The sequence below is a fragment of the Poecilia mexicana genome, unplaced genomic scaffold (assembly GCF_051168715.1).
Source record: "Poecilia mexicana isolate PSO_F unplaced genomic scaffold, ASM5116871v1 scaffold_17, whole genome shotgun sequence".
NCBI lineage: Eukaryota > Metazoa > Chordata > Actinopteri > Cyprinodontiformes > Poeciliidae > Poecilia > Poecilia mexicana.
The window spans coordinates 3,463,883-3,486,210 of record NW_028263386.1 but is presented as its reverse complement, the minus strand read 5'-3'; the positions used below and the strand labels follow the sequence as shown (position 1 = coordinate 3,486,210).

The following is a 22,328-nucleotide window of genomic DNA, read 5'->3' as shown; positions in this document are numbered from 1 at the left end:
GGTTATGGGGGAGTGGATGTTTCTTCAGACTCAAAGCCGAATGTCAGCTCAAGGTCGAGAGCATGGCGACAGGATTGGGAAGGACTGGATTCTTTAAGAAAAAGCCAATTGAGGCTAAAATAACATTAAGCGCTAAATTTACACTATTACTTTTGGTGTTAAAATGAATACCCCACTTTAATGACCAATATTTAACACTAAATCATACAACAAATCTGAGATTTGATATAAAATTTGAAAGCACAATACAGATCAGAGGATGAGTAAAACTAAGGGTCAGATCCTCAGAAGAACTGTAACTTTTATTAACTTTCTAATCTGGTTTCCTGACTAATAACTCTACAAAAAAACATGTTTTAATCCGCATTCCCATTATTTACCAAATGAGCAAAACATTCAGCATTTCCACACCATAAAAGCTTTATTCACTCTGTAACAGGACACACGTCACGTTAACACTACCAAAGGGCTGTTCCACACATCCTCCAAATACTTGCTTTGCCACAGCAACAGGCTGCATGAATAACCACTAAAAGGTGCGAACACAGAAAGCCCAGGATGGATACAAGCAGCTAAGGCAACAACACGACACACACGTACAGTTAGCTTCCGACCGTACACACACCTGCTCACTGAAGCCTTCAGGGTTACAGCATTTTCCAGTCGACGTGTGGACATTCGAGAGCGCGCTCATCCCCCAGACATTGATTCCCTTTTTAAAAGCAGCCTTAGGGTGGTAACATTGACTGTGTAGCTCAAAGTGCAGGTGAAGGTGATAAAAGCCAAATTTACTCAAAGATTTTCATCCCCGGCTGAGATGTGTTCACACAAAACAATAATTAGACATGGCTACATTTGGGGCACTGAAACCTAAATACAGTACATCATGAGTAGTGCATATATTTATGTAGAATAACTTTGGCTATCTAAGCTTTGTTAGATGTTAGCTTGCTTAAAATAAATACTCTTCCCAAATGACCCTCCGCAAATTTTACCTAAAAAATTGAACATTCCTTCTGAAAAGTGCCATACTGATACAATAAATCCTTTTATAAATTTTACCTTTATCCTTTATAATCTGTCCTTATATATATGCAGGAATCAATCAGTGTGAGCAGCTGCCACTGAAATGTGAAGCAGGTTTCCTGTGGGAGTAAAGCCGTCGTCTGGCAGCGGTTCAGATGGCGGCCGAGGCGTCGTTCTCTTTGGGCCGTACCCGGGTCACGTGTTCCAGCTGGCCGGCGTCGGACACGTCGTAACTCGTCTTGTACTTGGCCAGGATTTTCATCAGGGGACGGAGCTTGAGCCACCACTGCTCCTTCGGGATCCGGTGGCTAAAAAACCAAAAAACAAAAGAAGAAACTGAATGTGAGGATTTTTTTTAACCTGAGACAAAACTAACTTGCAAAAAAAAAATTAAGACCCTTTCTTACATTAAAATTGACGATGCTGATATACAGTTTTCAAAATGTTCTACAAAGAAAAGCCCCTTAACCTAAAATCAACTATTCATCCTCCATAACAAAATACTTTATCTTGCACTGCACTTCCAGCTTTACGCCTCAAACTTTGTCAGATTGGAGGGAAAGAGTCTAGCAAAACTCTGAGACCTTCACAAACCAAATAAAAAAACAAATCGGGTGATAAATTATTGAAGGTTTCAGGGGTTTGAATACTTTGGCCAGGTCTCACCTTCAGCACATTACTGGAAGGACATGCAGAGCAGCTGTGGGGCTAAATATGGGACACCAACTCCTTTTGTTCAGTGTATGGAAGCAGTGATGGAGCTGCAGCATTCCCCAACACACACAGTCAGCCAGCAGTAAAGATCACACAGAGCACTGAGTATCCTGGAGGAATGCTACTTAAATAAATTCAGTTTTTGCTCTGTAGTGAATGTTGTAGCAGTGGCTCCTCTGAACACTCAATGATACCAAACAGGAACACCAGGAATCCAACCAGCTTAACCTGTTTGGAGCATTTTGACCCATTGTGGATTAGGGTCAAAATCAATACATTGATTAATAGAAGAGATGTTTAACAGGAAGATATTCTCCTGCAATCTAAATGACACTAAAATCAGGCTTTATAGTCGACTTTATGTGCATATCAACAACCACATTCCAAGATATGTCTTGCATAGTTTCGTGCTGGATGTAATAGTTCTGTTTTAATCCTAAACATATTTTCCTTTTAAAGTAGATGTAGGTCTTTGGACAGCGTGACTGGAAGGGTAAAAATAGAATCTCCATCTTACACAAAGTCGGTCTCTTCCCTGAGCTGAGCTACAGGTTGGAAGACCATGGCCCTTCGGCGCATCCCCAGCAGGCAGGCGGTGTCCTCTGAGTTGGTGAACACTCTCCCTGCATGGAAGCAAAATGCAAACAGCCAAGACATAACACAGTGAAAATCTCCCAAAAAGCATTAATATGTAATGAATCCTTCTCAGTGTTAAGCACATAAGCAGGTAGCGTGACACACCTTCCTTGTATGACTCCTTGAGCGTCTGTGTGATCCACTGAATGGCTTTAGCTGCAACCTTGGTGCCAAAGTTTCTGTCGAAGGGAGACGGAGCACCGCCCTGTTAAAGGGAAGATTAGATTTTATATTTAAAATACTATGAATACTTTAAAAGATATACTTCAATTGACCATTAAAAAAATCAACATTCAAGGGATAATTAAACCATTAGACCAGAGTTTATGAGTCGGACCTGCTGCATGTGACCCAGGATGTTCTTCCTGCAGTCGAACACGCCTCGGCCTTCTTCAGAGTACAGCTGGTAGATGAAGTCAGTGGTGAAGTTTTCGTTGCAGTTCTCATTTCTAAAATAAGCAACAGAGGCAAAAATGAAAACAGGGAAAAGACGACATACTTGACGTGAAGAAGATGCCCCACATTACGATATATTCAGGTATATGATTTAAGAAGAGTGCAGGCATGAAGGCAAATCTGTGGCTCAACATCCTTTTTAAGGTCAAAGTGGCTGAAAAATCTGTTTTGCTTTCTGCTTGTTACAACACAGATAACTACAGATGTTAGGAAATATTTCTGCACACCAAAGACACAGACAGCTATGGCTTTCACATTGCTATCAAAGCAATGCAAGTTAAACCTACAGCTCACAAACTAAACACTAAAACAGGAAGCACTACCTGAGCAGATAGCCTTACTAATTATTCAGTTAATATCAGCTAAAAAGCAGCCACAGTCCAAGAAAAAAACTTTTGAAAAACATTTCAGGGTAACACTGTTTGAAGGGGGGTGAATAAGACTGTCATGACACTGTCATAAACATGACATAACACATGTCATGAACATGAATAAGCCTTCATGAATATTTATGACTGTTGTCATAAAGCGTCATTCGGTAAATTATGACACTTTTAATACAAAGTTGACATTATTCAAAATGTCTTTGTTATGACAGCTTGACATTAACCAAGAAATCATCACTGTTTAAACTTTACCTTTAATAACATAAAGTTACCTGATTTTTAAAGTGCAATCAGTAAAACTTTTATAACAAATTTATATCAGTAATGATTTCCTGGTTAATGTCAAGTTGTCATAACAAAGACATTTTGAATAATGTCAACTTTGTATTAAAAGTGTCATAATTTACCGAATGACGCTTTATGACAACAGTCATAAATATTCATGAAGGCTTATTCATGTTCATGACAGGTGTTATGACATGTTTATGACAGTGTCATGACAGTCTTATTCACCCCCTTCAAATAAAGTGTTACCCATTTCAGAAAACTGTTGATTAGATGGGATTAGATGTGGTTTAAAACTTTTTCCACATAATATATCAATAGAATTTGTTCTTGTATTAAACCAGATCAGTTCATCCTGTTTTTAGGTTCATTAAACTGCAGTGTATTGTGTTTTACTCTCCATCCATTGCAGTTCTGTTTTTGGTGTGCTGTGGTAAATTATTATGCAGGTGCACCATTCAGCACAGCCTCACAATGTCACCTACGCTCTGTTCAAAATATTACATTTGTCCTATTTCCACCGAGCTTCATCCTGCTGGGAGCATTTTAAACACTGCAGTGGACTAAAATAACCGCAACACACAACATCACAGGAAGCCTGAAGGGTCACTTTGAGGTTTAAAAGGCTGGAAAATCACATAACAGAGTTTTCAACAATGGAAACGTTTTCATGGCAGTTTAACATTTTCATTCGTTAGACTTTTGTGTGTTGACTAAAGCTAGACCGACACCAGCAAATTGAAAACGTAATAATCTTTCGCAAAAAGAATTAAACTCACCGGAGCACCAAGCCTCTCTGGATGCTCGTCTTCATTTTCTGCGTCAGATGCTCGACGTTGGCCTGGAAACAGAGGGAAGACTTAACGGGAACCTGAGGGAAGGACGCCTGCTGCCTCCAACCTGGACAAGCAGCTGCAACTCTGAGACTCCTCAGTGTCTGTGTGCTTTCTCCACACCACACAGAGGCGCAGTGCAACACAAGCACCACCAGAGGGCACCACCAGCACTTTTTTAGCAACTGAACGCATAAGGAGAGATAATGTTTATTTAATGTTTGTTCAAGAGTCCATTAAGGTTCTTCTGTGAGATTTTAATCACTTCTCCACATGAAAGAATTTTCTAAAGTTTAAATATTTCCCAAAAATCAGTACATGGTTTTAGTATTTAAAGTTTAACATGTATGGACTTTGTCAAATTGTAAAAAATATACCTAATGCTTATCTCACTTTATTGAAATCATTCATAGGCCATTGTTATTGTAGTTTTGCACAGCACATTGTTTACGAGTGGTTGTTTTAAATGTGAAGTGAATGGCATGTTCAGATCTTGCTCTGCATGCCATTCCTCCTGCACGTCCTCTTCTCCTCCACATCGCTGTGTTTGTTGTTGCTGCTGTATATGCTAGTCTATTTTAGACAATGTTTCAAATTTTACTCCATTTATTCTTTATCATCACCGTTCTGTTGTCTGCTACATATAAAGTCAATATGATTAAAAGCAGTTTTCTTATCTGCTTATAACAGAGTGTATTTATCATCTAAACAAAATCTTAAATGAGAAAAACTCTTAACTTCTCATGGAAACTTTAATTTTTAATAAATGCCTCAAACCTTCCACTACCCCTCAGTAAAACATTAGAAACGATTTGAAAACAAAAAAGTACAATTTATTAACATTCTTATCAGTACAGTTAAAGAAAACAAACATCCAGTTTTTGGGACAATGTAACAGTAACAGCAAACACTGACAGTCCTGCCGTCTCTAATCCTCTAAAGAGATCTGGCTGCTATGGAATGAATGATGCAGCTCAGAGGTTATTTATAAAGTCCCTTGTATGCATATCTTTAATCTGGCTCACGTGCAAATTCCTGACACAACCTGACTGCAGCAGAAGCAAGATGCATGTGAACTAAAGTCTGATGTACCAAGTTATCATAAAGCATCTGTGCGAGTTACTCAGCAGGTTCATAATTGTTATGCTGTATTAAAATGTATTTGAATCTGACCTGCAGGTCACGGATGTCAAACGGCTCCTCGTAGATGTAGACGGTGTCGGCTCCTGCAGCCAGACCGCCCACCGTGGCCAAGTAGCCGCAGTAGCCCCCCATCGTCTCAATGATGAAGACCCGCCGCTTGGTGCCGCTGGCAGACTGCTTGATGCGATCGCATGTCTGATTCACACAGAAGTTACGTTGTTTAAAAAAAATCTAAACATTTCCGTCTCTGTTGGGGCATGCTGCTGCAGAGAACACATTTCAAAAGCAGAGCTGAGACAAGTCAAGCTGGATCCTGTCAGATACTACACAACATATGATGGAATTATGTACTGATGATCCGTTTGGAATCAGAAAACCTTCAAACTGGAGGATAAAATAATAAATGGCATAATTATGACAGATGAAAATATGACAAAACAGCAGCAGCTCTGCTTTAGAGGATAAAATCCCTGCAGGGTATCAATGTCACAAAGATACACAGGCTGACTCCTCATATGGTGCTGCAGTGATGTTAAAATCATGAGCTTTATATTCAAGTGTTTGCATAAAAATTAGACACTAAAGCTTCACTACTTAAAGCGGCAAATATATTCTTTAATTTCCTGACAGAAAATAATCTGTATCAATTAGAAATAAGAAATAAAAGAAATAATCAAGCCTAAATGGTAAATAATCCCAGTCAGCCTTGTTATGTTGAAGCACTGGAACATGTTATTCTTCTAAGTGGAGTCAGTCTTTAACCTCTGAAGGTGTAGAAACATTCAAAGTCAAGCTGTGCATCTCACTGGACGAGTGAAATCAACCAAATCAGAATTCAATTTATCTCCATAACTTCAATGGAAACGTCCTTTTGGCAAAATTCAATCCATCAAAACATGCAGATTGCATAAGCAACACACTAATATGTAAACTACGCAGTAAACAACTTATGAAGACACTCAGTTAAACATGCAGGCAGCGTACTCACAAGCTTCTGTTTGTCCTTTGATATCTGAAGTGGTGCTGAGGGGCTCAGCAGACATGTTACCAGATTCATTTGGGATTTTTCTTATTGCCTTGAACCTGTAGGTATTTTTAAGTTGGTTGTACAAGAAGGCCTCAATAATTTTTATTTAAGTTCTAATAGATACCCCAAAATATGCAACAATGAAGCATTTGCCTGATTTTCCCGATCTAGACTTTCAGACGTAGTTTAGATAACAATGATCAAACTTCCTTTGCAACTATATTTTCATTGGCTCACCAATAAGTGAGAACGTTTAAGTTTATGATTTTAAATCTGTACATGGTTATTCTGGGGCATTACAACCCTTAAAACCATCAAACTCTATCCTTAAAACAACAAGCAGTTACTGTTACGTTCTTTACAGAGGATCTGATGTCATCTTCCAGTAAAAATTCAGCTCATTAATATACTGTCTTCTCATTCGTTTTTCTGGACTCATCACTCATTGGTTGTGTTTCTGTTTTTGGGCCTTACCTCCACAATGGCGTTGAGCGACGTGTCGGCTCCCAGACTGTGGTCAGTGCCCGGCACATTGTTACTAATGGTGGCAGGCAGAATGCACATGGGAATGCAAAACTCCTTGTAGTTGGCCCGGGCCTCGCACAGCTCCAGCAGGGACTCAAAGGCCTGATGGTGGTGGCCCGTAATATGCAGTTAGACCACTAGGGGGGGAACTTACAGCTCTACGTGTCTTTACCAACTGATTATGGTGCCCTGGGCTCCCTCATCCTGTATCCTTCTTTTCTATCGAAATGTGTTGGGTTTCAACTCAACTCTGTTTTGTCTACAAAACATGCCGTGCTAAAAGCAGTTTCATGTTTTATACTAGCTAGAAAATGAAGGATACATGAACGGGGCAGCCGCTTTACTTTAACTGGAGCCGTGAACATTCAGCTCTGTAATGGGTGGGCTGCTTAGCTGGCTCTCTCCAGGACATCAGGGATGGGGCTTTGGCTTCTCATTGGCTGAGAGGGGACAGAGCAGGGCGCAGGGTGAGGTCATCGCAGTGACAAGTCACGGTGTTGACACACACAGATAAAGGCCGAGGTGGGACTGCAGAGGACCTGCCTCCATTTATGTCCATCCAGCAATGAGTCTTGAAACAGAAAGTCAGCAGGCTTGACTTTAACGAGCCTTTCAGAGGAAATTTACAGTCTGTGTCGTTTGGAAGGGAAATAAGTCGGAGCGCTGGCAACTTCCTGAGTGTTTATCAGCACACAAAAAGCAAACTGCACTGGCACAACACACCAAGACCACAACGACCGAGGTGCAGACATGCAACACGTCACTGCATGCTCTGACTTACCTCTGCAGACCAACTCACCTCCAACAACCAACAGCAGAGACATGTTTCCAGCTCATCAGCTCCATTTAGGGAGAATTAAACTCATCAGGTGTGTTGAGAGAACTACAGACTGTGTGACGTCTATTTTTTATTCATATCTGCTGTACTATATGTATCCATCACTGTTATTTAATTACTTTTTCTATGTGAGAGCAGGTGTATTTTGATTTTTCCTACAAGGTCAGCCAAGGTTAAGCAGCTAAAGGCTAAAGGTCAAGCTTAAAAGACCTTAAAAGAAGAACCTGTGATAGCTGAAGAAGATTCAACATCAGCTCACAAACTACCAATGAAATGGATTGACGTGAGCTTCATTTGGACTGAATTGGATTGTGTATGCTGGGAAAATGGACCAAAAATGGACACATTTTTAGGTCCAAAAATGTGTTTTTTTTACACTGAATCAAATACCAGCAACCCCATAACTGACTGACTCACTCCAGGAGTTAATTAAACCTAAATCTGGTATCTGACTTAAGCCCAGTTCTACTGCTTCGCTTGTTTGACAACTCCCTGTTAATTTGATATATTTCATCACTTTATTGTCTAAATACACTGATCTAACTTTGTAAAATTAACTCAATATGTCTCAAAGAAAGCCATATCATTCAGTTGCATGAGTTTTCTCCAATACTAGATCTCTATTAATAATAAGAAGAAGACTTCAATTGTCACTTCCTGTTTGTTGATTCTTGGAAGCGAGCTGGAAGTCAGAAGAGTCTCAAACTCTGATCGACTGGACGGCGTTTGACTGACACATCCACAGACACTCGCATGCGCTCAAAGTCAGCCACACTTACGTCAGTAATGGCATTCAGGGCTGTGTCTGAGCCAATGCTGAGATCTGAACCAGGTATGTTATTGGAGACTGTGGCTGGGATCATAACCATGGGCACGCAGAACTCGGGGTGTTTGTCCCGTGCCGAGGAGAGTTCCAGTAATCCAACGTATGCCTGCAGCGTGGAGAGCCAGCATCTTATTGGTTGGGATCAGGAGATGAATGGTGGAGAAGTGAGGCGTAATGCTGAGATATTAACATAGCAGAATGAGAACCAGGATATAGAAAAGCTTTTAGGTAAGAAAAAGTCCAGGAAGAAGCTGCAACAGCAATAAGATCCAAAGCTTAGCTGTTTGGTTTAACATTCAATTCTTCTCCTTTGGTTACAAAAGTCTGTACAGTTTAAAAGAAGGGAACGCTAAGAAAGATTTTAATAACTTTTCCAAACATGCTGTAACCTTTTGATCTGACCTGTGATGTGAAAATTGAGTGGGGAGACAAAACTCATGATGAATGTGGTTTGTCTCCCAACAGGGAGGGAGGGAGTATGATGTGGGACGGGGGGCTGCTGATGGGAGAGATGTGGTGGGAAAATTACAGGCATTCTTGGGAAAAACAAAGTTCAGCAGACAAGCGCAGTGGAGGGAGAAGCCAAAGGGAGAGAGCCGAGCCAGTCACTGCAGGCACCAGACATGCACAGGAAGCTGATGTTGCTTGTTGCACAAAAAAGATACAAAGATGAAAAAATTTAGCTTTTCTTTTATCGGCAAAGCTGCACTGATCTGTCAGGGACACCTGGAAACAGTTTAGGGCTGTTGTAAACGAATATTTTAGTAATCGAGTAATCTATCGATTATTCTTACGATTAATCGAGTAATCGGATAAAAAAAATTATAAAATGAAATATTGGTAAATCTGGCATAATACCGGTTACTATCAGATATCAATATCAGTCCAATTTTTCATATTTGAGCATCCCTAACAGTTGCTTTTTTGTAGTTTAGAAAACTAACCTGTAACAATAATAGCTCACTTTCTAAGTTAACCTGAAGAAAAGTTATAGAAAAATCTGAAATTATATTGAATTTAATAACAAAGAGGCAGGCTCACAAATATGCTTATAAAAAATGTCTACAATCCAGCTCTTAGTTTATGTATTCATCTTCAGTGAGTTTAATATATTAATTAAACTCACCTTGCCACCTAACCTGTCACGCTTTGGGTTTGAAAATACGGGAAATGCCGCCTGGAGTGGGAGGAGAGGGCGAATGAACGAACATGGGGTGGAGGGGAGGAAATAGACCAGCGGACTGACGAACCGTTAGACCGGGGGACGAACACGGGGGTAAGCAATACGGGATATTTACGACACCTTCACTGGTCACACTCAGAAACTCATCTACCAGCCATGTACGATGCGCTCCGCCACCCGTTTCTTCAGACCGGGATATGAAATTTATTGTGCGGTTCGTCGGTAAAGCTACATTTACACGGTAAGCATCAGCTACTCAGCCGCCCGCCCTGTTCAGGCTATTCGCTCACCTCAGCGCTCTTCCCGCCGTTCGCTTTCAACCAGCAGCCCCGGAGGAGAAATGCTGCCGTACTCCAGGCATTCCCCCAGTCATTTTAAGGATGCTTATAGGTTCCCCAAAAAACGATAAAAAGTCGGGCATTATCATCAATCAATAAAATCCCCACGGGCCAATCTTGAAGATTGGACTTTATGCCGCTGAGACTTAGCTTTTGTCAACAACTCAGAGGCGGAAGTGAGAGCTCCGCGCAACGCAAATGAAGTCCCGGCCGGAACACGGTGCGCTAACTAATAAAACATAAATTAATGAAGCTTCGAGGCAGGTAAATTTTCCTCGAGGAATTTTAGTAATCGAGGTACTCGAATCATTCGAGGAATCGTTTCAGCCCTAAAACAGTTTATCCATTATTTAATGGAATCAATAAATAACTGTGATTATTGGAGCAATAAGTTGGCACTGCAGCCAGTGCTGTGCACAACAGGTGTTGCAGCTTTGCCAATAAATAATATACATACAGTACTGTGCAAAAGTTTTAAACCAAACCTAATTTCTTTAGAAGTTGCTTCCAGGGCACCAGATTTCTGAAAATGACTTCATGTCATTTCAATACTTTGCACAGTCCTGTGTTAAAAGTAAAGCCTGAAACAATTCATTATATATCAATTGGTGTTATGTTTAAAAAGTTAAGAAGTCAAGACATGTTTTTTACTAGCTGAGATGTTAAATAGAGACAGCTAGTGAGAGCAAACAACTCAAAGAGACTTGAAAATAAAGAACAGGTCATCAGTGGATCTGAACAGTGTACAAACACCGTTTAAAATGCCAGGCTTTCGAAATCAGCTTAATGTGACACATATCACATTACAGAAATAAATAAAGTAAAATAAAAACAAACAAATCTGTTGAAATGCCTGTCAGTTTAGCAGGGATGTGTACACTTTAAGATCCACTGTAAAACACAGGACAGCAGCAGTGGAAACAGCTTACAATGAATAAAATGAGCAAAATCAATAACTGAACAATCATAACAGAGCATAAAACAACAGAATGAAATTCTAAAAGCTTAGCAATACTTTTATATTTAAAAATATTAAAATAAAAACTGAAGTTTTAATAGAAAATATAACTTTGTCTAATAAGTAAAAAAGCAACATACCTCAAATCCTCCTATAACAAGTAAAGCAGTGATGTTATGGATCCTCATCTGCTCAGCAATTTCATCCAGATGTTTTGCTGGAAGAGTTCTTAACGGGGAACAGAGACAATCTGCTTTATTTAGGACTTTGTTTTATAGGAAATAAGACGTCACTCATTCCCAACTATAAAATGATCAAAGATGCAGCAAAAGAAACTGAAAGGGATAAATAAAATATTATCAAATCATTTTGTTTGCTATGTCTTCTTCATACTGAAGATGTTACAAACTACGTGTTTGGATGTTTTTGTTCTCACCGTTTTGTCCCCAGCAGAGATCCTCCCTGGCCGGTCCAGCCTCCAACATCTCCCCATTTGATCTCCTTGATCTGAGAACAATAAAACAAAAAGCTGCTGAGGTTCTTCTACACGACTGCAGGGGAAATACAGAGAGAAATTCCTGTTCCATGATTACATCTTGATTCCCTGCTAACAGACAGACGACGTGTTGAAGCTGTTCATGAGGTGTGCTGTATTAACAAAGATATTTGCTGTTTCAAAGCAACAAACTCAAGTGATACATATTTATTTAGATTTGTTATGTGACAGAAAGGATAAATATTAGTAAGCTAAAGCAACATTTACCAATACGATTATGAAAAGATTAATGTTTTATTGCTATTTTTATATTGCAAAGCAAAGAGAGTGGCTCATTTTTTCCCCTTTACTCTTTTCATATTGCATGAGTGCAAGCAGAGTTTTACCAAACAAGCTGCTCTTCCCTGCAGTCTGTGTCCTATTTAGAGGAGCTTTTACTCGGGGATCACTGCTTCACGTCTCAATCATGTCTAATCTTCCTCTGTGACCACTCACCTCGGAGAGTAATCGCTTCCCACAGGTCAGCACGGCTCTGCTGGAACATCCAAACACACGTATGTGTGTATCCGTGTGTGTATCCGTGTGTGTGTACAAGCGAGTGTGTGCCTGCCCTTAGCAGAGCATGCTGCAGACCGGTTCTTTGCATGAATGGAATCGCTGCTGGGGAAGGTTCTGTAATTGGCTTACAGTAAGCAGAACTGTTTACAGGACGCTGCTGCTGTTGTCACTGTGGTCATATGGCTGAGAGGAGGCGGTCAGTGACGGGGCATTCATGTCCTGCATCTGGGCTCAGCCGAGTCCGTTTACCAGGACGCCTGGCAAGGCTGCATGCAGACTGAATTTTAAAGCTCTCATATCAAGCAGGATACTAAAATTAACTACTGTCTTGTTTCTTTTTATGACACAAGGTAACTTTTATTCAGTTGTAATAAAGAACTTATTGCCTGCATGCTATGAGCGGTAAACTAACCTTATCACATCTGCCTTTCATTTCAGCACTCTGGGTATTCCATAGAAAATGATCATTACATCACCTTACAATGCCGTTAACATCATATAAGCAGTTTAACCATCCAGGCTGTCACAGACTTTTGGAGACATAAAAACATTCAAAGTAATGAGCATGAAAGTCTTCACATGTGATGCAAATGTTGGAGCAAAGAATCAATAATAATTGAATGTAGATGTAACACTTACTGTTAGATTAGCTGATCTAACAACCAACTACAGTATCAGAGGGTAGGGAATTATTTTTATCATCCTTAAAAATGATCAGATTCAAACTATTAAATGAATGATGCCACAGAAAAGTAACATATCCACTCATGGTGTTAAATAAGCACCACTGATCCCAGCAGGCAGGAAAGAGCAGGAGAACATCAAAGTGTATTCAAACACATTCTTGATTTTTCTCCTGTTTTCTCACATTTAGACCCAGTGCGACTCATCTAGATATGCCGATACTTTCTCAAAACCTGAGTGTAGTCTGTCTGCAGAACTGTCAAAAGTTTTACCTGTGGCGTAAACAACTGCACCGTCACCGTACGCCTGAAGCTGATTATAGGAAACTCATCTATAAACAGCAATTAAACTGAAAAGAACAGAAGCTAAAAACTGTTCCATGTGGAAGTTTCAAATGTGGGAGAAAAAGATTTAATATTATCAGTTATAACGCATGATTTGTTTTCCAGATGTAATTCAAGTCATGAGAATGATTTCTTAGTCAAATTATATTTTCAGAAAAAAAAATGCTTTCTTCCATTCTGAAAGTAACTCATGTATTTCCTTAAACAAGTGGTGGTTTGATGATTTTTAACAGAAGGAAGGCTCTGTTAAAAGCCTTTGTTGTAATAGTTTTATCTCTTATGAAAATAGAGAAAGCTTATTCTAGCTAACCTTCAGTTACTCTGAAACAATGTGCTGCAGTAGTTTGGAGGAGGCTGGAAGTCAGTTTTAATGTGAACAAACTGTAGTTTTATGACCAAAGAACAGTTTGAGGATTCATATTTTGCTCAGCGGTTTGTCTATTAATAAAATACTGATGCATCCTTTGAGTTTGGCAGCCTATTTATGTCTGTACAATTTTTATACTTAATTGGACAAAGAAAAAAGTTGTATATTTTTTTATTATTTTGTTTGTTTGTGGTGACTCACCTGTCCTTTGTAGAAGCCCTCAAAGCCGTCGTTGACAGCAAACATTTTGTGGCCTTCTGTGATTCCCACCCTGACGGCAGAACGCACGGCGGCATTCATACCGGCGGCCGGCGCGCCGACGTTCATCACCGCCACGTTAAAGGAGCTCTGAGGATAATGGAGGGCAGATTCTTCACACAAAGACACGTAACCCTGAAAGGTGCTGAATATGCAGGAGATGAAGCAGAATCCGGCTACTCTGCATATGCTAAGGCCATATGCTCTAACACCAAGCATTGCCATATCTTTTAGTCACACCTAATGCGTGAATTTCACATTTAGTGCTTGAACATAGCATATGTAAACCTCAGCATTAAAAGTGTTTGAGGAAATGAAATAGTTCTTGCAATGAGAACCTTGCATGCAAGAAGCCACATGCTTCTAGAAATGCAGAGAAGCAGCAACTTTTGTTTTCTCATGATAACCACAGAAAACATCAGCAGCCATCAGCTTTAAGAATCTGCTGAGCACTAAGGACCAACAAGACGTTCAACATGTCAGAACCTCAAAAAGAAAACATTTCAAAACTTCTGCTCATAAAGAAACCAAAACTTCAATTTGACTGAAAATTGTCTAATAAGTAACTCCTGAGTGTGAAATAAAACTTTCTCAAAAACTGTCAAATTTCTGACTCTGATATTAACATTGGAACATTAAAGTGACTTAGAAAAAAGTCATATTTTCAGAATCATTTTACATTTTCATCTGAAATTTTTAAGGTACATTATCAAATTCATATAGATAAGTGTTGTCAGTCGTCCCTTTAATTCAGCTTAAGCTAAGCTCAGAAAAACAAATGTATGTTATGCACTTAAAAACTCTAACATAATTTTGAGTTATGCGTAATGTTGCCAGCATCTTTCTCTCCAGACTCAATGCTTATTTTTTTATACTTATGTGAGGCATAGGAGTCATTACCTGTGTGTCTATGCGTCATAATCAATGCAATTCTACAACAAAGCAGAGCCATGAACAGATAAGAAAAGATGGACAGAGCAACTGGTGGGGAGCACTGACCCTTTTGTGGCACTCTGTTACCATGACAAAATGAAACTATTAATTTAAAGGGATTTATTTGAAATGGTAATTAGAAGCCGACAGCTTGATAAGGAGCTAATTTGCCTAAAACTAATGGTGCAAACTACACCTGCAGAAGCTGCAGAAGCTGACCCATCACATACATGAGATTGCTCTTCATCCCCTGCCTCCTTCTCTTCCTCTCCCTCAAGTCAGTCACAGAAAAACAGAGACTCTGTTAGTGTCACAAAAAGACCGCAGCACCCAGGATGCACCTGACCAGGCGGTACCTTATGCTAACGTACAAATCTCAGAGCAGCTGTTGGAAAAGATGCATCGAAGAAATTAAAAGAATGGATTTCTGGTTTGTTTGTATTCTTCATGTTTTTTGTGGTGTTTGTTTGCAGTGGCTCTTACATTTTGGAGATCAGAGCGAGCAGTTTGAGAAGCAAGCAGTCTGTAGGTGCTCAGATTATTTTCAAAGCTCCTGCACATTGAAAACAGAGTTAAACTTTTTAGATAACACAGATGATTGCTTTACAATTTCTTAGCAGATGGCTTATTTGCACATTTCATGAGTTTTGTCTCTGTCCTACCTGCCACGCAGTCTGACCGCCTCATCAAATTTCTTCTCATCCATGGCCTTCTGCACCTCTTGAGTCTGATGGTAAAACAGAACAGCTGCTTTACTGAAAAACAAAAGCATTCAGCATGTAGCTGGTCTTCTTTTTGAGCACGTCTGCTGGTAACTACTGATACATGGTGAGTAAAAGCACCTGGGGTTAGTTTCAGAAAATAACTTTCACCATACCTCTGGTCAACACGAACAAACCGCCTTACCATCTGAACACACTCCATAAGCGGTAGTCGAACAGCCTGGTTGCCAACTAGAGACACCACACAGGCAGGCGTGTCTGTGGACGCCTCCAGTAACGCCAACACTGCCTCCACGCCCATCCGACTGGCCTGGGGAGTCATTTCAGCAGGGGTTTACCAATCCATCTCCATGAAAGTGAAACAAATGGAATTGTAATTGATTCATGATGATTTACCAAAATCCTGTCAAAGGCAGATGGAGTCCCACCTCTCTGCACGTGGCCCAGGATGGTGACCCTGGTGTCAAAACCCAGGTGGCTCACTACCAGCTTTGACAGACATCATATATTAACAGAAGTAATGGAATTGCTTTTAAAATGAATATATCCTGCTATAATGTCTATAGATGTATATTATAATATAAACATTAACTCAAGGTTCCCATTGAAACAATAGTGCCTCCTATTAGCTTGGTATTTGGAAGACTTTATCGCTTCTTGAAATGAAACAGACTTAAAAAAAACAGGTAGGACAAATCACACAAAAGTAACAGAGGAGAAATCATGCAAAACATCTCCTGTCATGTTGGTGTGTGCCAAATAACGGACATGCAAGGTCAACTTTCCAGAACAAAAATAGGGCTGAAACAAAAAATGATGCGAGAACGGAACAAAAAAAAAGGAAAATTAAATTGAGCATTTTTTATTTTTTAGAAATGACCACATGTGAAGCATAAAAGGCGATAAGTGTTTCCGTCGTGAGGAAACCAACACCGTGAAGAGAAGAAAAAACTCATGCTTATGGGGGAGGACTGGAGCATCCACCAGACGACGAAGCTTCGCGACCATACTTACGTCCTTGATATAATCAGGGGTTATTGCCTTGTTGTGGCAATCAATGGCACCCTCAGCTACAATAATAATGTTCAGCCTTTTCTTATCAGCACGGTTCTAGAGAAATATAAAAAGCACAAGTATTTGAAAACATGACAGAAAACGTTTTGCAGTGCCACAAGCTGGATCGAACGGTGGAGGATGATCTCAGAACAAAACGGGAGGAAACTTCGACTTGTTGCCTGTTGACATCTGTACTTTGCCACATTCCTGTCAGCATGGCAAGAATCTCAACCAAACTGAAATTATTTATGAAAACTTCTCGAGAACCATCCATTTCCACTTAGTGTTCCAGCTGTTGGTTCTCCTCTGCATCAGTCTGAGACTGAGCTTTACTCACTTTCTTCACTAAATCAGAGGTAATGTGTTGTCCTTGTCTGTCAGAGGCTCCTTCAGCAACTATGATAATATTCAACCTGGAACCTCGAGATCGACTCTAGACAACAGCAAAAGCACAATGAAGTACGTTGGACAGTAACGACAGCACAATGCCTGGAACTCTGTGTTCAAACCGCACAGTTTTCATTTACAAGTGCTTTGGTTGGGGTTAAAAAGGTTGTGCATTTATTCCTATGACAACAGATGTTACAGTGAAAAATTATTGATTAAAAATATTTCATGATATCTTCTTGAAACTATGCTGTCTCAGAGTTGACCTGCTTTTTCAATTCTAGCCAAGGTTGGATTTAATTGCTCCCTTGTCTATGTTTAGTGCAGCGACTGATTCCTGAAATGAAAATATATTCTCAAAAATGATTTTGATCCGATTACAACTGTCTTCGTAAAGTGACTAATATTCTACCTAAAACTGGACTGAATAATGTGAACTCTAATGCGACTAGCTCAAGTTGATATGAAATGTATTAGACATGTTTATAAACAACTAAATCCTCTGTATTTTCATTATGATGGTTAATTTTGTTCATAAAATATTTTTTTACATATTGTGGGACTTTTGTTTGACAGTCTGTGCTCCAGACCACAGAAACAGGAGCTTAGCAATATTTTAGTTTTTCATGGGCAGCTTGGACTTTGAGTTGTTGTCCATTTTTCTTTGGAGTTTATGGCTTCATAAGCACAACTGCCATTGATTTGCTTTAGCTATCCTTCATTATTTGACACAGATATCGATGTGACTGCCAAGACCGAACACCTGTTTGAATCACTGACCAGTGGGTGATGTACTGTTTGCATTAAAGTGACTAAAATACTCTGTGGTACAGTCAAGAACATCTTAATGACCTGTAATATACTGTATATTCACAGGTTGTGGGTTTGAATCTCACTATAGCAGCAGTTTTACTGAGCTTTCTAAGACATGAGGACATTCTTAATGATAGGACAGAGGACTGACTTCTTATTCCAAACAATGATCTCACACAGCCTTCATTTAGCTCACATTCCTCAGGGAACTATAAAGCTTGAATTTATTATCATTATTGTTTGTTTATTAGCCTTGACGCCTGTGAGATCTTGTAAAATCTAAACTCCCTCACTCAGACAGATTTTCCAAAATTCTCATCTTGACGTCTGGAATGATTTTTCCATGATATCACACAACAGAGCAGAATGCTTTAGGCGTTACCTTTAAATACATCTGCAAGTTCACCTCATTGTTCTTTAAAAGCTATGAATTAACCAGAATCCTACGAAACCAGGACTTCATCATATTGGCTCTCTTAGTGTATGTAAACGTTTAACTTTAAGGAAGTTCTGTTTTTTATAAACACTATGTAAATAGTTTCAACTGTGAATGTGTTACAGACCACAAAATGACCGACTGAACTGATTGCGTTTGAGAAAGACATCATCTTATAATTTCATCAGTAAACTATTATGATTAACAGAACAATGCCATTCATGGTCCTAGAGCTGACTGACTGTGTGCCCCAAGAGTGGTGATGAAGAAGACTTCTATGCATTTGTAATGAAAACATCTTCTAAGATGATTGGCCTCTTTACAGATGAAGCACACAGGTTACCTCAGACAGTTTCTGACACATGTTGTCTTCCCAGCCGTCTTCAGGAGGCATCTCTGGAATGAAAACCCAATCTGCTCCACATGCGAGGGCACTGACTAAAGCAAGGTATCTAAACACACACATAGACATCCATACTATTTTGATGTAAATTGGACTTTGGCCTGAAATGCATTTATTAAAAACATAGGCAGCCAAATTGGCACCATAACATCATATGTCTTAGAACAACCTTTATAAAGAAAAAGATAAGCTTCCAAAACTTGCAACATGTTTTTAAGAATTTGCATTTTGTATCTTTTTCAGTAATGTGATGCATCTTTAATTAATTTACCCGCAGTGTCGACCCATGACTTCCAGCACAAATGTCCTCTGGTGACTGGAAAACAAAGAAAAGAAACGGTTCTATCAGTTTAAGGAGTTACTCATATCTTCTGGTCTTTTTGCAACCATACTCACCTCTGAGCCGTAGTCATGATAGCATCCACCACCTCAATGATCCGATGCAAGGCTGAGTCGGTGCCGATGGTCATGTCGGTGCCACAAAAGTCATTGTCGATAGAGCCAACCATCCCGACAATGTGAAGCTGAGAATGACTTCTGGCTGCCTCTTCATCTATGAGCCCTGCACAAAATGAAAGAACAAAGAGTTACAGTACGTAAAGCTGAAACACAGAAATTCAGACTTTAAGGTGAACAATCACCTTGCTCTATGAGTTCATTCAAAAGGCCGCTCCACTCTTCTCTGAACAGGTTGGCTCCGGTCAAGCTGCCGTCTCCACCGATCACACACAGGTAGGTGATGCCCCGCTGAACCAGGTTGTGAGCGGCTTTTAGTCTGCCCTCATGGGAGCGAAACTCTTTACACCTGGCACTGCCAATGACAGTGCCACCCTAGAGACAGAGGATAGCAATTACTCTAAATATGATTCAATAGTTGTGACACATTTATGACACTGAAACATTAAGTTTCTGGACAACTGTGATTCTTTGCATTTGCAGAGTTTGGCAACGTCTAGTATGCATTTCTTTAGGATGTGAAACGTTTTGCAATATATGGGATGTTTACAATTATTAATTAATTAATGGGTTTGAGTCCCACCAGAGTCACTGCTTGCTTTTTTTTGTATAAATGCTTTTTACATTTATAAAAAAGGAAAGTCATTCAAAATTAGACAACTTATGTTGAAGATGCACAGTAGGAAACTCAACTAACAAAGAAAAAAATTGGAGACTCAGGAGAAAAGGCTCTGTGGTGCAACGGATAGCGCATTGGACTTCTAGATGGTTGAGGAGGTTATTCAAAGGTTGTGGGTTCGAGTCCCACCAGAGTCAGTCATTGCTCTATTTTTTTATAAATGCTTTTTGCATTTATAAAAAAGGAAAGTAATTCTATATTAAACGAATCAAGGTAAAAATTCACAATAGTATTCAACTACCAAAGAGGTTGTACGTAGCTGAAAATCTCTTGGTGGAAAAACTGTGCTTTACATGTTTAAGGTTTTTCTGAATACCAGCAAACACATAGATAAAGGCTCTGTGGCGCAACGGATAGCGCATTGGACTTCTAGATGGTTGAGGTTATTCAAAGGTTGTGGGTTCGAGTCCCACCAGAGTCAAATTTTATCAGAAGGAAAGATATCCTCCTTTAAATCCTTAATAGTGAAGATAAACGACAGGAAAGTCAACTCCCAAAGAAACTACGCAGAGCCAAAAGCCTCTTGGTGGAAGAATACTAAGTATTTCCAATATTTAAAAAGTATCCACTAACCGGATGATACTCCTTAAAGACACAAATATGTTATTAAAATCTACTCTGTTGCATTTCCCTCATATTCTGTCAAATTACAATTGTTTGACCATTTACAAGCAGCTATGAAAAGTCAAACTTTACATATTATTTGAAGAATTTCAGATATCTGCTGGTGTGACTGGATAAGTCATGTTTTTCTATTTCAAAGACTTGAAAAGCAAAAGTCAGTTGCGATTTTAGATCCAGATGTTTACAGGAAAAATAAACTTTGTATGATCAGAGACTTACTAAAAAAACATTTATTACAGTATTTAAGCAAGATTATTTCAGAAATATTTGCCTAATAGGCAATTTAAACATTTAATTAAGACTAACAATTTCTGTGTGCATTTTGGAAATATTTAATTGTATTTATTCATCTACTGCTGGATGTTCACTGGAAGATTTTAGAATATAAAATTCACACAAAATTCCCGGTATGAAGTTATAGTTCAGACACACAATGTGAAGCTTTCAAAGACTTTTCCTCCAGATAATAAGGTCCACAACCTCAACCTGCTTTTTCATGCAAATAACATTTATACCACAGTTCATGGCACTTGAGAGCACCATGATTTACAGCAGAATAAGGGGACATGAAGAGCGTGTAGCAGAAACTTAAGCAGCAGGTTGTGCTGACCACTTGCAGAACGCTGGAGACACTTTCCCACGTCGCCTCTTTGATGTAGTCTCCACCGTCTACCATCCCCTGGTACCCCTGAGGTGAAAAACCAACAACAAGGCAAGAAATCAGTCACTTCTTATTTCAAAAATCCACATTTGAAAGCAATAAGCAGCAGTAAGAATTTAAAGATTAAAAACTGCTTTAAAACAGTCAGACAACTGGATTATTGTTAATTCAGTTTTCCTGTAGTAATCTGCTTCCACACAAATACCTGCAGTTTAATGTATGCTTTATGTTTCACGCGGTTAACCCAGACTAACCGGACAGTTTAGCTGAAGTTAAGTAAATGCTGCACAAAAGCAATTTCATTCTTCCCCTGGAACCATCATTGTTTTAAAGGTTATACAACATAATACACGTAAACACACTTTGAAAATGGCTGGATATAAATACATGAATCCGAATCATTTTTATACAGGAAGGAATCTAATATTGTCTGTAATTAATTGTGATAAAAAAGTAATTCATGTATTGTCAACTGCTCTGTCATCAAATTTAACACATTAGAAGATGGAGCTGAATAACATGCAAGCTTCATAAAACATAATGTATATATGCAAAGGCTGTCAGGCTGACTGTGGGTTATAAACATATGCAAATCATATAGAGGGATCAGATGCCTTTCAGGTGACCCTGTAGCCAAAAAATAGATATTTAAAAACACCACTTAAAGATAGAAGTTTAAGAGTTTTTCATTCAAAGGAGGGAAAATATTATTTAGTTATTTGTTTCAACGGAATAAACATCTGAATTTAGGAACGTAACAACAAACCACTTCTAAAATCTAAGATCTACTTTAATAAAATGTTTTACGTTTTATTCATTTGTTGTTGCTTGTGCCATTTAAATCATCATATTTATGAGCCTGATGTGAAATATTAACTGTAAATTTTTAGTTTTAATTACTTACATTAATGTTCCCCAGTACAGCTCAGTTATATGTGAATTATTTTATATCACGTTTTAGTGTATAAAAACTAAAATAAAAGCGAATTAGTGCTCAGGAATAAAATGTAATGTTACGTTTAAAATGTTTTCAGGCCAGACTGGAGAAGTCAGCTTGACTCATGCTGGTCCCTGATTCCCAGTGATAGTCCAGTACAGAGGAGCTGTCAGCACAGATTTAGTGTGTAGCTGAGAGTGGCAGATACTGCAGACTCTCCATCGTCATGTCTGGACTCTGAGTCATTCTCACCTCGTGAATGAAGTAGACTTTGGCTCCCACATAAATCCCCATTCGGACCACAGCCCGGACGGCTCCATTCATGCCTGGGAACACAGAG

The 22,328-nt window shown here is 39.2% G+C and overlaps 1 protein-coding gene and 2 non-coding genes across 6 annotated transcripts in view; 2 read left to right on the top strand and 1 right to left on the bottom strand.

Moving 5' to 3' along the window:
* Positions 1-402: 402 nt before the first annotated feature.
* Positions 403-22,328, bottom strand: part of LOC106905191 (ATP-dependent 6-phosphofructokinase, platelet type-like) — a 29,136-nt gene continuing 7,210 nt past the window's right edge. Inside the window, exons 2-22 of one of the 4 annotated variants that reach the window (XM_014969853.2) lie at positions 22,241-22,314; positions 21,001-21,078; positions 19,273-19,462; positions 19,028-19,193; positions 18,903-18,947; positions 18,572-18,680; positions 16,551-16,646; positions 15,933-16,025; positions 15,721-15,846; positions 15,477-15,541; positions 15,298-15,367; positions 13,825-13,971; positions 11,611-11,681; positions 11,315-11,402; positions 8,649-8,801; positions 5,510-5,674; positions 4,283-4,344; positions 2,714-2,825; positions 2,482-2,581; positions 2,258-2,363; positions 403-1,334 (exon numbers count right to left, since the gene is read on the bottom strand). In XM_014969853.2, coding sequence (XP_014825339.2) covers positions 1,178-1,334; positions 2,258-2,363; positions 2,482-2,581; positions 2,714-2,825; positions 4,283-4,344; positions 5,510-5,674; positions 8,649-8,801; positions 11,315-11,402; positions 11,611-11,681; positions 13,825-13,971; positions 15,298-15,367; positions 15,477-15,541; positions 15,721-15,846; positions 15,933-16,025; positions 16,551-16,646; positions 18,572-18,680; positions 18,903-18,947; positions 19,028-19,193; positions 19,273-19,462; positions 21,001-21,078; positions 22,241-22,314 — 2,273 coding nt within the window. In that variant the 3' untranslated portion in view covers positions 403-1,177. Of the gene's footprint in view, positions 1,335-2,257; positions 2,364-2,481; positions 2,582-2,713; positions 2,826-4,282; positions 4,345-5,509; positions 5,675-6,980; positions 7,134-8,648; positions 8,802-11,314; positions 11,403-11,610; positions 11,682-13,824; positions 13,972-15,297; positions 15,368-15,476; positions 15,542-15,720; positions 15,847-15,932; positions 16,026-16,550; positions 16,647-16,929; positions 17,026-18,571; positions 18,681-18,902; positions 18,948-19,027; positions 19,194-19,272; positions 19,463-21,000; positions 21,079-22,240; positions 22,315-22,328 lie in introns of all 4 variants that reach the window. The other 3 variants (XM_014969854.2, XM_014969856.2, XM_014969857.2) reach the window with 3 other exon arrangements.
* trnar-ucu (transfer RNA arginine (anticodon UCU)) lies at positions 19,815-19,903 on the top strand. Its single transcript is given in 2 exon segments — positions 19,815-19,851; positions 19,868-19,903. It is a non-coding gene; the product is annotated as a tRNA-Arg (tRNA).
* Positions 20,102-20,187, top strand: trnar-ucu (transfer RNA arginine (anticodon UCU)). Its single transcript is given in 2 exon segments — positions 20,102-20,138; positions 20,152-20,187. It is a non-coding gene; the product is annotated as a tRNA-Arg (tRNA).